Source organism: Cetorhinus maximus, chromosome 2 (assembly GCF_964194155.1).
Source record: "Cetorhinus maximus chromosome 2, sCetMax3.hap1.1, whole genome shotgun sequence".
In the NCBI taxonomy this organism is placed as follows: domain Eukaryota; kingdom Metazoa; phylum Chordata; class Chondrichthyes; order Lamniformes; family Cetorhinidae; genus Cetorhinus; species Cetorhinus maximus.
In genome coordinates, this window is record NC_135880.1 from 12,115,885 (window position 1) to 12,128,417 (window position 12,533).

The 12,533-nt window shown below is 45.8% G+C and overlaps 1 protein-coding gene across 1 annotated transcript in view; it reads left to right on the top strand.

The window, feature by feature from the left end:
• The window catches only part of dok7b (docking protein 7b), a 97,108-nt gene that overhangs the window by 44,626 nt on the left and 39,949 nt on the right, over positions 1–12,533 (top strand). Inside the window, exon 8 of the mRNA XM_078557346.1 lies at positions 8,999–9,047. Coding sequence (XP_078413472.1) covers positions 8,999–9,047 — 49 coding nt within the window. The remainder of the gene's footprint in view (positions 1–8,998; positions 9,048–12,533) is intronic.

Consider the following 12,533-nt stretch of genomic DNA (forward strand, 5'->3'; position numbering starts at 1 on the left):
CTCCGAAAGCAGCACAAACCTATAGCATTCCCTATACCCTTTAAAAATGTCCTTTCTTCAAATATTTATCTATTGCCCTTTTTCAAACCTTTTTATTCTCACCACTCTAACTAGCAGGCACCCCACATCCTACAACCCTAAACTGCCCCTTCACTCTTTGAGCTATGATTTTCTACCTACCCACCAATTATTTCATCGACACTCGGCAGAGGTTTGAGCGCTGCTATCGGAACTTTCTCATGACCTCCTTTCTTTGTTGTAGTGAAGTGGCTCCCCCCCACCCCCTTCCACAATTTCCCCAATCTCTTCTCCCAACTAAACACGAGCGCTGGTGTGGAGGGAACAGCCCGCGCTGCGCTGATGTGCTGTGTATCCTGTGGCTCGGTCTGGATAATGTGCGAACTGGAGGGAAGTTTGAAGGGCGATGGTGCCCCCACAGCAGAGCTCCCGGCGCTGTTGTGCGGAGCAGCCTTGGCGCGTTGCTGCAGTGCGTTCTGTAGATGGTACTCGCTGCAGCCACCGCCACCCCATGGAGCGGCCGGATGTTTGCGTCCAATGGCGGGGGTACTGAAGCAAGTTTGTTGCAACAGGGCTGTTAAAACCGGATTTGGAAGGCGCTGCTCTTTAATTTTCAACCTCCCGTTGTGGGCCCGGTGGCATATGTCCCCCAGCCTGAGTCTCAGCCACCTCCCTTGGGTAAGGGTATCAAGAAAAAAAGGGCTTTGCATTTACATAGCGCCTTTCACAACCTTAGAACACCTCAAATTGCCGTACAGCCAATGAAGTGCTTTTTGAAACGTCACATTGTAGCAAATGCTTATGCACAGAAAGATCCCACAGACTGCAATGTGATAATGACTTTGCTTCAATTGTTTTGAGGAATTTTAATGCCCTCCTGAGGGGGCAGATGGAGCCCTAATTTGACACCTCACTCTGAAAGGTGGCTGCACCGACAGTGGGTTAGTTTTAGTCTTCGATTTTTATTCTTTCATGGGATGTGGGCCAGTGTTTGTTGCTTGTCCCTGTTTGCTACAACATTGTTTGGCCAATGAAGACTCTGGAGTTGCATGTAGGCTAGACCCGACCAGGCCAGGTGAAACCAGGTCTTTCACCTCACCCAGCACAGCAGAACCACAGGGCACGACCTGCGCGAGAAGGGAGGAGTAAACTCAAAAAAGGAATCTGCGGGGAAACAATGTTTGTGAGATGGAATAAATCTGTTTTCCCCCCTCTCATCCCACGTTGAATGATAACGAGCTCTAAGAGAGGACACTGAATGGATTGTGCGTCTCTCGGACAGACTCGGGAGCCCTGGCTGATGCTAGTGAGGAAGGGAAGCGTGGTCCCAGTTAGCTCGGGGGCAGATTTCTTTCCCTAATGGACATTGATGAGCCAGATCAGTTTCTATAACAATTGACAGTTTCATGGTCACCATTCAGAATTTTATTAATTGATTGAATTTAAATTCCACTAGCTGCCATGGTGGGATTTGAACCCGCATCCCCAGTGCATAAGGCTGGGTCTCTGGATTACCACCATCCCCCACCCCCCATATCGGTGCAGTGTCTTAGTGCTGCACTGGTAGAGTGAGCCTAGATTATTTGTACATTTTTATTTCTGACTCGGCCAGGAGTACCACACACTGAACCCTGGCAGACACAGAAGGTGCTATTGACCCTGGAAATAAAGTTTCACTCTGAGCCTGTAAGCCAGGTTGATATTCCAGTGCAGTACTGAGGGAGTGCTGCACTGTAGGAGGCGCTATCAAACTGAGCGGGGAGCTCAGTGGGGCAAAGGGGGATTCTGCCCTCTCGGGCTTTATTTTATTTGTTCATGGGGTGTGGGCTTCGCTGGCTAGGCCAGCGTTTATTGCCCATCCCTAATTGCCCTTGTTCAGAGAGCAGTTAAGAGTCAACCATGTTGCTGTAGGTCTGGAGTCACATGTAGACAGCAGATTTCCTTCCCCTGAAGGGCATTAGTGAACCAGATGGGTTTTTTTACAACAATCAACAATGGTTTCCTGGTCATCATTAGACTTTCAATTCCAGATTTTTATTGGATTCAAATTCCAACATCTGCCGTGGTTGGATTCGAACCCTGGTCCCTGGAGCTCCCTGGAGCATTACCCTGCGTCTCTGGATTACTAATCTAGTGACAATACCGCTACGTCATCGCCTCCCCCTGGACATAACAATCCCATGATACCGTTTTGAGAAGAGCAAGAGAGTTGTCCCTGGAGCCCTGACCAACATTTATCCCTCCAACAACAACAATTAAAAAAAAAAAATGATCCTTAATACTTTTTGTGGGAGCTTGCTGTGCACAATGGCCTGCCGCATTTCCTACATTACAACAGTGACTGCACTTCCGACCTCACTGGTCTGTGAGGCGCTTTTGGGTGTTGATGTTGTGAAAGGTGGTATGTCGGTGCAAGTGTACTTCCTTTAGTTCGTGTTGGCTGCACTAGCGAGGGAGAGAGAGAGATCTGGGCAGCAGCCTGCTCTGTGGCGTGGTGAGAGTAAGTGAAAAGTCAGGCAGCTGAGAATCTTGTCCAGGTGCCACTGGAGTCCCTCGGGATTCAGTTATGTAACTGTGCGGATCCCATCCGACCCCTGGAGAGGAGACAGGAACGGAGGAATGCATTTCCACACTTGTCGGTCATGACCCCGAGCTAACTGGGACCACGCTTCCCTTCCTCACTAGCGTCAGCCAGGGCTCCCGAGTCTGTCCGAGAGACGCACAATCCATTCAATGTCCTCTCCTAGAGCTGGTTATCATTCAACGTGGGGATGAGAGGGCAACAGATGTATTCGATTTTTTACAAACATTGTTTCCCCGCAGATCCCTTTTTGAATTTACTCCTCTCTTCAGGCACGGGCTGTGTCCTGTGGTTCTCTGTGCTCGACAGGGTGAAAGACCTTGCCATGGGGGTTTACAGGACGTTGCCCTTTTAGAACCATAAAACAGCAATCCTACCAAAATCCATCGGCCAGTTCACAAACCTCCCAAATGGTGAAAAGCCCAGAGGACTAGAGTTTCTGTTTGATATGGCGTGTGCTCTCTGATTAGACACGAACTACACTCACCTACCTCCAGGCGTAGCTCAGTAACAGTTAGAACTTAGGAATGCTATATAATGTGCAGAGAGGCTACTGCATTTGTTAAGTTGTGTAAAGCAAACACGAACTTGTACAGTTGGATTGCTTTGCTCATTCCCGTTTACTGCTTTGCCCTTTAACTCTCAGGGTTATTAAATTCCACATTTCCAAATTTTCCCCCAACTCCCTAAACCTCTCCCCTGCTCTACCTCTCTCTCCGCCCTTGAGACTCTCCTTTAAACCTCCACTTTTGACCAATCTTTTGGACACCTGCCCTAACGTCTTGCTAAGTGTCTCAGCGTCGATGATAACTCTTCTGCGATGCCCCTCGGGGACCTTTTCGCTGTGTCAGAGACACAGTAGGAATACAGCCTGTTCTCGTCGCTCCTGCTGGTGACCGTGTGCAGCTGATGCCCTCGCTGCTCTCAGCAGCACCACCACCCAATGGAAATTAAAGGTACAGCAGCCTTTAATCTCTATATCCTGGTACTGCCATTCACCCATCACCTCTTGAGACACACGCGCTCACATTTTACCTGTCGACCTTCGCTACAAAGGCTCCCAGACAAGGTGTTGTATTTCCCTAAAGATGGGAGCGGGCGGGGAAGTGGAGCTGAAGCCCAAGATCGGCCACGATCGTATTGAATGGCTGGGCCGTGTGGTCATCTCCTGCTCCTATTTATGTTCCTATATGTTGGTGCCAAGCTTATTTTTGTGGGTACAGTAGTGTGTACTGATTGTGCTACCAACCGATCTTCTACTCTACTCACACTCGAGTTCATTCAAAACTCTGCTGCCTGTATCCAAACTTGCATCAGTTCAGCCTTCACCTCTGTGCTCGCTACCCAGTCCCAGTAATGTCTCGGTTTGAAAATCCTCATCCTTGTTTTTAAAAGCTTCTCTGGCCTTGCTCTCTCCCTATCTCTGTAAGCTTTTCCAGCTCTACAACCTCCCCAATCGCATGCTCTCCTCTAATTTTGGCCTCTTGAACATCTCCAGTTTTAATCACTCTGCCATTGGCTTTCAGCTATCTGGACCCTAAGCTCTGAAATTCCTTCTCTTAACTTCTCCACTTGTCTCTCCTTTTAAGATGCTGCTTCAAACCTACCTCTTTGACCAAACTTTTAGTGACCTGTCTCTTTGTGGCTCGGTGCCAACTTTTGATTGATAAATCGCCTGTAAACTACTTTAGCACATTTTTTAATGTAGTAAAGTGTTCCATATAAATGAAAGCTGTTTTATTTATTCTTTCGTGGGATATGGGCATCGCTGACACAGCCAGCGTTTGTTGCCCATTCTTAGTTGCCCTTGAACTGAGTGACTTGCCAGGGCCATTTCAGAGGGCAGTTAAGAGTCAACCACATTGCTGTGGGTCTGGAGTCACATGTAGGCCGGACCGGGTAAGGACGGCAGATTTCCTTCCCTAAAGGACATTAGTGAACCAGATGGGGTTTTTTTCAACAATTGATGATAGATATCATGGTCACCATTACTGAGTCTAGCTTTATAATTGCAGATTTTATTAATTGAATTGAAATCCCACCAGTGGCCAAGGTGCGATTTGAATCTGTGGCCCCCCAAGGGAATTAAGATGAAAGCAAAATACTGCAGATGCTGGAAATCTGAAATAAAAACAAAAAAAATGCTGGAAAGCTCAGCAGGTCTGACAGCATCTGTGGCGAGAGAAACAGAGTTAACGTTTCCAGCCCCGTATCACTCTTCTTCGGAGCTAAAGAGTAGTAGAATCCATCACATTTTTATTTCTCTTTAGCTGTGAAGAAGGGTCATAAGGGCTTGAAACGTTAACTTGGTTTCTCTCGCCACAGATGCTGCCAGACCTCCTGAGTTTTCCAGCATTTTCTGTATTTATTTTACCCCCAAGGGAATTAGCTTGGCCTTCTGGATTGCTAGCCCAGTGACAGTAGCACTACATCTCCCTCCCTCCCTCCCTCCCTCCCTCCACCACACCCTCCAACAAAAGAGAATCCAACCATTGCCCCTTGATGTTCAATAGCATTACCATTTACTGAATTTCCCACTATCAATGTCCTGGGGGTTAGCGTTGACCAGAAACTGAACAGGACTAGCCACATAAATACTGTGGCTACAAGAGCAGGTCAGAGGCTGGGAATCCTGCGGTGAGTAACTCACCCCCTGATTCCCCAAAGTCTGTTCACCATCTACAAGGCACAAGTCAGGAATCTGATGGAATACTCTCCACTTGCCTGGATAAATGCAGCTCCCACAACACTCAAGAAGCTTGACACCATCCAGGACAAAGCAGCTCGCTTGATTGGCACCACATCCACAAACATTCATTCCCTCCACCACCAGCGCACAGTAGCAGCAGTGTGTTCCAGCTACAAGATGCACTGCAGGAATTCACCAAGGATCCTTAGACAGCGCCTTCCAAACCCACGACCACTACCATCTAGAAGGACAAGGGCAGCAGATACATGGTTCCCTTCCAAGTCACTCACCACCCTGACTGGAAATATATCACCGTTCCTTCACTGTCACTGGATCAAGATGCTGGAACTCCCTCTCTAACAGCACTGTGGGTGTACCTACACCACATGGACTGCAGCGGTTCAAGAAGGCAGCTCACCACCACCTTCTCAAGGGCAACTAGGAATGGGTAATAAATGCTGGCCTAGCCAGCGAAGCCCACATCCCATGAAAGAATAAAAAAAACCCTCCTCAGCCCTGCCTGTCCCAATGGTCGATGACTAATAATAAGAACATAAGAACTAGGAGCAGGAGTAGGAGTAGGCAATTCAGCCCCTCGAGCCTGCCCCGCCATTCAATACGATCATGGCTGATCTTATTTTGGCCTCAACTCCAATTTCCCGCCCTCTCCCCGTAACCTTTCAACCCGTTACTAATTAAAAATCTGTCTATCTCCTCCTTAAATTTATTCAGCGTTCCGGCATCCACTGCACTCTGAGGTAGTGAATTCCACAGATTCACAACCCTTTGAGAAAAGTAATTCCTCCTCAACTCTGATTTAAATCTATCACCCCTTAGCCTAAAACTATGGCCTCTTGTTCTAGAATGCCCCACGAGGGGAAACATCCGCTCCACGTCTACCTTGTCTGTTCCCTTTAGCATCTTATATACCTCAATGAGATCTCCTTTCATCCTTCTAAACTCTAGCGAGTATAGGCCTAAACTGCTCAATCTCTCCTCATAAGACATGCCCCACATCTCTGGAATAATCTAGTGAACCTCCTCTGAACCGCCTCCAGTGCAACCACATCCTTCCTCAAGTAAGGGGACCAAAACTGTGCACAGTATTCTAGGCGTGGTCTCACCAATGCCTTGTACAGTTGCAACACTTCCCTATTTTTATATTCTATTCCTTTAGCAATAAATGCCAAAATTCCATTTGCCTTCCTTATTACCTGCTATACCTGCATACTGGCTTTCAGTGATTCATGCACGAGGACACCCAGATCCCTCTGCATTGAAGCATTCTGTAGTTTCTCTCCATTTAAATAATGTCGCCTTTTTATTCTTCCGACCAAAATGGATAACTCACGCTTACCCATGTTAAACTCCATCTGCCAAATTTTGGCCCATTCACCTAACCTGTCCATATCCATTTGTAAATTTCTTATTTCTTCATTGTAACTTACTTTCCCACCTATTTTGGTGTCATCTGCAAATTTAGCTATAGTACCTTCTATCCCTGAATCCAAGTCATTAATATAGATTGTAAATAGTTGGAGCCCAAGGACCGAACCCTGTGGCACCCACTAGTTACAGTTTGCCATCCAGAAAAAGATCCATTTATCCCGACTCTCTGCTTTCTGTTGGTTAGCCAATCCTCTATCCAAGCTAATATATTACCCCTAACTCCGTGTGATCTTATCTTGTGTATTAATCTTTTGTGCGGCACCTTATCAAAGGCCTTCTGGAAGTCCAGGATCCCCATTATCCACTTTGCTTGTCACATCTTCAAAGAACTCTAGCAAATTAGTCAAACACGATTTACTCTTCATAAAACCATGCTGACTCTGATGGATTGCATTTTGACTTTCCAAATGCCCCATTACTACTTCCCTAATAAGGGATTCCAACAATTTCCCAACTTCAGAGGATTAATCTAATAACCCAACGAACATGACTTTTAATTCCACCAGGCAGTGAGAGATTTTGAATTTAGATTTTTTTAAATTTGGAAATAAATTAGGGGGGTATCAGTAAAAGTGTCTATGAAAATGTTGGATTATCATAAAACCCCGGCTGCTCCATCAATGTCCTTTACAGAAGGAAACACAGCATCCTTATCCAGTCTGGCTGCACTCCTCAGCACTGTCAGCCAAGGTCAGGTACTCGAGTTTCTGAAGGATGAGACTGCTACCACTGAGCGATGGTTAATACATAAAGTCAGGGATGCCAGGTTACAGTAACCTGGCAGCTTCATAGTCATTTTGGCAGCCTACGGATTATCAGATTTATTAATCTGAATTTCATTATTTGCGTGGCATGAATTAGACCAATAAGCCATTGGGTTTTCAGGCCAACAACAATAACAGTTTGCAGTAATATAGCGCCTTTTAAGGCAGTGAAACATCCCAAAGTGATTCACAGGAATGTAATCAGACAGAATTAGACACTCAGCCATATAAGGTGACATTAAGGAAGGTGACTGAAAGCTTGTTCAAGAAGATAGGATTTAAGGGATGATTTAGAGGAGAGAGGTAGACAGGCAGAGAGGCTTGAGGATGGAATTCCTGAACTTCAGGCCTAGGCAGCCGGAGGCACGACAGCCAATGGTGGAGTGATCAAAATCAGGGATGCTCGAGAGGTCAGAATTGGAAAAGATTACAGAGATGGGAGGGGATCAGACCATGGAGGGATTTCAATATAGGGTATATCCCTTTTCTTGGCAGTACAGAACTTGTATATTGCTGTGAAGAGAGACATGTTGCTGAAGTGTTGTGTCTTGCATTCATTAGGACAAATGCAAGAATAGCATAATTTCAAACGCTCTCACCATAGTTGAAAAGGAGTGCTGATTGATTGGCAAATTGACTCTGATTGGCCAAAGCTTTGCCATGGAGAAAGCAACGGGGAACTACAGGCTCCCCAAACTCCCAGGCAATTCAAAGAAAGGTGCAAGGCTTGAAAATATTCCGATAGTTTGCATCCCTGCATATGAATGTATATTGCTTCTAGCAAGTATAAATGAGCCACGTTGTGAACTCAACTGATTATCTAAAATTGGTTGTTAGTGTAACTATTAGCGCACTCAGGATTGTTCAACAAGTGCTGCCCAATCGCAGAATCATATCTAACAATGTATGTTGTATGGACTGATTGGCCATGGGCAATCGAAGTTCATTTGCCAACCAATCAGCACCCTTTTCTCCTGTAGTATCGTTTGTTGCGATTGTTTGAAATTTGACATTCTTGCATTTGTCCTGATGAGTGCAGGATGAAAAGCTTCGACAACATTTTTGTGCTCTAAAACATGGAGAGCCCTTTTCAGCAAAATTGGTGCCCTTTTTTTAAAAATTGAGGCATTCGTAGACCTAGAACCAATGCAGTTGGGCAAATACAGGAGCGATAGGTGAAAGGAAATTGGTGGGTTAGGCCAGTATCATAAATGCTTGCCAAATATACATCATCCAAACGAACAGTGTATTTCACCACCATTTTATAAGCATCTAACTTGCTCCAGATTATCCCACTCCCTTTTGGAACCTGAATTAATTCTGTAGCCGTGCTGAGGGAGAAGATTGTCTGTCTGTCTGTTTGTCCTGTGGTGGAGCACAGAATACGAGTCGTGCTATGAATAGCAAACAGGCAAATCATCTCCCTCCGTCATGATTGGTGAGATGCTCTTTATCAACAGGTGATTATTTTTCTTCTTTCTTCTTGTCACTCTACAGGGAACAACAGCATCGCAATTAGGCAGCTTGTCTATCTCTGCTGATCCAGGTAAGAATGGTGAACTCTTCTCTTTGTTACATCGCTGGTACCTGCTGCAGTGTTATATCAGGCGGCAAAGCTGGAACCTGTTGATTGGCTGAACGGAAACTATCAATAAGCCCTTGTAAGATAACTTCTATACTATAGACATGCATGTGTGGGATTTGGTTTAAGCTCATATGATTTAAGGCGTTTGTTTTTTTTCCCCGTGAAGGTAGCTTGCAGATTTTCACTGTGGCTAGATGGACCGTGTTGCTGATTCGCTGCTGAGGTGCAGGGTGTGTGGCTCGTGCCTGTTGAGCTCTTCTCACCATCACCACCACGTGATGAACCGAGATAGCCCAAGGTAGTCTTGGGATAAGGAGACGGGACATTCGGGCTCAAGATGGTCGGTTGCATGCTGGAGGGTATACAGGCTGGTGTTTTGTAGGGACTGCTTCATTTTTGGTGGGGGGTGCGGCTCTTGTTCAGGATTAATAATGCATCGGTGAAGGACAGTAAAGATCTATGAGCTTTCCTTCGCCATTCGTGTAGAGAGCGAGAGAGACCAGGATCCACGAGGTTATGCCTCTACCCAGAGGGCAAATGGGGCAATTGCATTTATTCATCATTACGCCAACTGCTTAGAGACATTACATGTGTCAAAGACTTGGGGCAGCTCAGTAAAAGGATTAAGCTGTAAACCGTGTTCGGTCCAGATTTGAATGCTCTTGGCACCCTCACTAGAGGAGGGTTTGATTTTCTAAATGAAGTGTTGCCATTATGTCCTTGAAGGTAAGTGACGGTTCTCCAAGAGGGATGAAGGGTTTTGATAGAATAGATGGGAAGAAATTGTCCCCACTGGCAGGAAGGTCAGTGACCAGAGGATGTGGAGTGAGGACAATTAGCAAAAGAACCAGAGGGGGGAGGATGAGGAGGCAATTTTTAATTTGGTAAGTTGTTGTGATCTGCCTGAAAAGGGTGGTGGAAGCAGATTGAATAGTAACTCTCAAAATAGAACTGCATCAATAATGGAGAAGAAAGAGACTGTGGGGCTGTGGGGAAAGAGCAGGGAGGGTGGGGATAATTGGATAGCTCCCCCCAAAGAGTTGACACAGGCACAGCGGCCCAACGGTTTCCTTTCGGTGTGGCGTGAGAGGATGGATATTTTATTCCGCGCCAGATTTGAGAGTTCTAGGTCAAATAAATTGGAGAACTTCCCCCAAGTTACTGTGAGGAAAACAAAACCTGAGGAAAAAGAGAGAACAGAATGTCCCGAACAGGATGAAGGAATTGAATTTGGGGCTGTGCTATTGGATACAGAAATGTAGCAGCACGAGTGAAAAACAGGGTCAGAATTGAGAGGGCAGGCTTAGGAGAGATGCGAGGAATTATTTCTTTTAAAAAAAAAGAGGGTGATGAACAACTTGAGTGTGTTGACCAGACGACCAGCAGAGTGTAAGACGCGTGGGCTCGCTCGAGAATCACCTGGATGCTGCATGAGGACGGCATTTAAAAAGTAGGAGCGGGAGTGGGAGCAGACCATGTGGTCCCTTGGGCCTTCCCCACTACTCCAGTATGATCAGGGCTGATCTTTTACCTCAACTACACTTCCCATTCGCTCTCCATATTTTAGAGCACAAAAACCTATCGATCTCAGTCTTTATTATATTCACTGACCTGAGCATCCACAGCTCAGAACCCGAATGAAGACCAGTCCCGTTCGCTGAGACCAGGTTTAAACTCTCCAGTCAGGGGAAACTGCCTCTCAGCTTTTGCCTTGTTTAAGCCCTTTTACGTGTTTCAACGAGATCACCATCTTGCGTCCTCCTAAACTTCAGAGAATTTAGGCCAATGTTACTTTAATCTCCTTATAGAATCAGAGAATCACAGAATTGTGGCAGCATGGAAGGAGGCCATTCGGCCCATCGTATCTGCACCGGCTGTCCAATTGAGCAATTCCCTTTGTGCCATTCCCACAGCTCCTCCCTGTAACCCTGCACGTTCTTCCTGTTCTGATAACAGTCGAATTCCCTTTTGAATGCTTCGATTGAGCCTGCCTCTACCACACCCTTGGGCAGTGCATTCCAGACCTTAACAGCTCGTTGTGTGAAAATGTGTTTTCTTATATCGCTTTTGCTTCCTGTACCAATTATTTTAAACCTGTGCTCCCTCGGTCTCGATCCTTTCCCGAGTGGGAACAGTTTCTCCCTATCTACTCTGTTTAGACCCATCATGATTTTGAACACCTCTATCAAATCTCCTGTTTGTTTTCCTTGGAGAAAATAAATCTGTCGTAACTTCTCCAATCTGTCTTCATATCTGAAGTTCCTCATCCCTGGAACCATTCTCGTTAATCTTTTCTGCACTCTCTCCAATGCCTTCACATCCTTCCTAAAGTGCGGCGCCCAGAACTGGACACAATACTCCAGCTGAGGCTGAACTAATGTCTTCTTTTAAATTCAACATAACCTCCTTGCTCTTGCACTCTATGCCATTATTAATAAAATCCATGATACTCTGTGCTTTATTAACTGCTCTCTCAACCTATCCTGCCACCTTCAATGAACTTACACACATAAACACCCAGGTCCCTCTGCCCCTGCACCACCTTTAGAGTTGTATCCTTAATTTTATATTATATTATCTCTCCATGTTCTTCCTACCAAAATGAAGCACTTCACATTTCTCCGTATTGAACTTCATCTGCCACTTGCCTGCCCATTCCACCAACTTGTCTGACAGCATCTGCGGAGAGGAATACAGTCAACGTTTCGAGTCTGAACAGACTCGAAACGTTGACTGTATTCCTCTCCGCAGATGCTGTCAGACCTGCTGAGTTTTTCCAGGTATTTTTGTTTTTGTTCTAGATTTCCAGCGTCCGCAGTATTTTGCTTCTATCCACCAACTTGTCTATTTGCTTTTGAAGTTCCACACTATCCTTCTCAGTTCACAATGTTTCCAAGTTTCGTATCATCTGCACATTTTGAAATTGTGCCCTGTACACCAAAAGTCTAGATCATTAATATATATCAGGAAAAGCAGAGGCCCCAACACTGACCCCCACAGGGAACTCCATTGCAAACCTTCCCCCATCCATTAACCATTACTCTCTGCTTCCTGTCACTCAGCCAATTTCATATCCATGTCCCTTTTATTCCATGAGCTATAACATTGCTCACAGTGCAGCTTAGGAGAGCCCTCTCTTCCCAGGAATCAACCCTAGTGTGGTTGATATCATGGAGCAATGGGACCAAATCAACTTGTGATTTAAAGAAAGGAAGGAATTGCTCTGGGAGTTTTTTTTTGTTTCATAGGATCAGGACAAAGCATTCCGCTTGTTTGGCACCCCATCCACAAACATTCACTCTCTCCACCACCGACGCACAGTAGCAGCAGTGTGTGTACCATCTACAAGATGCACTGCAGAAACTTACCAAGGCTCCTTAGGCAGCACCTTCCAAACCCACGACTGCTACCATCTAGAAAGTGGAATCAGAAAGTTAAGGGCAGCAG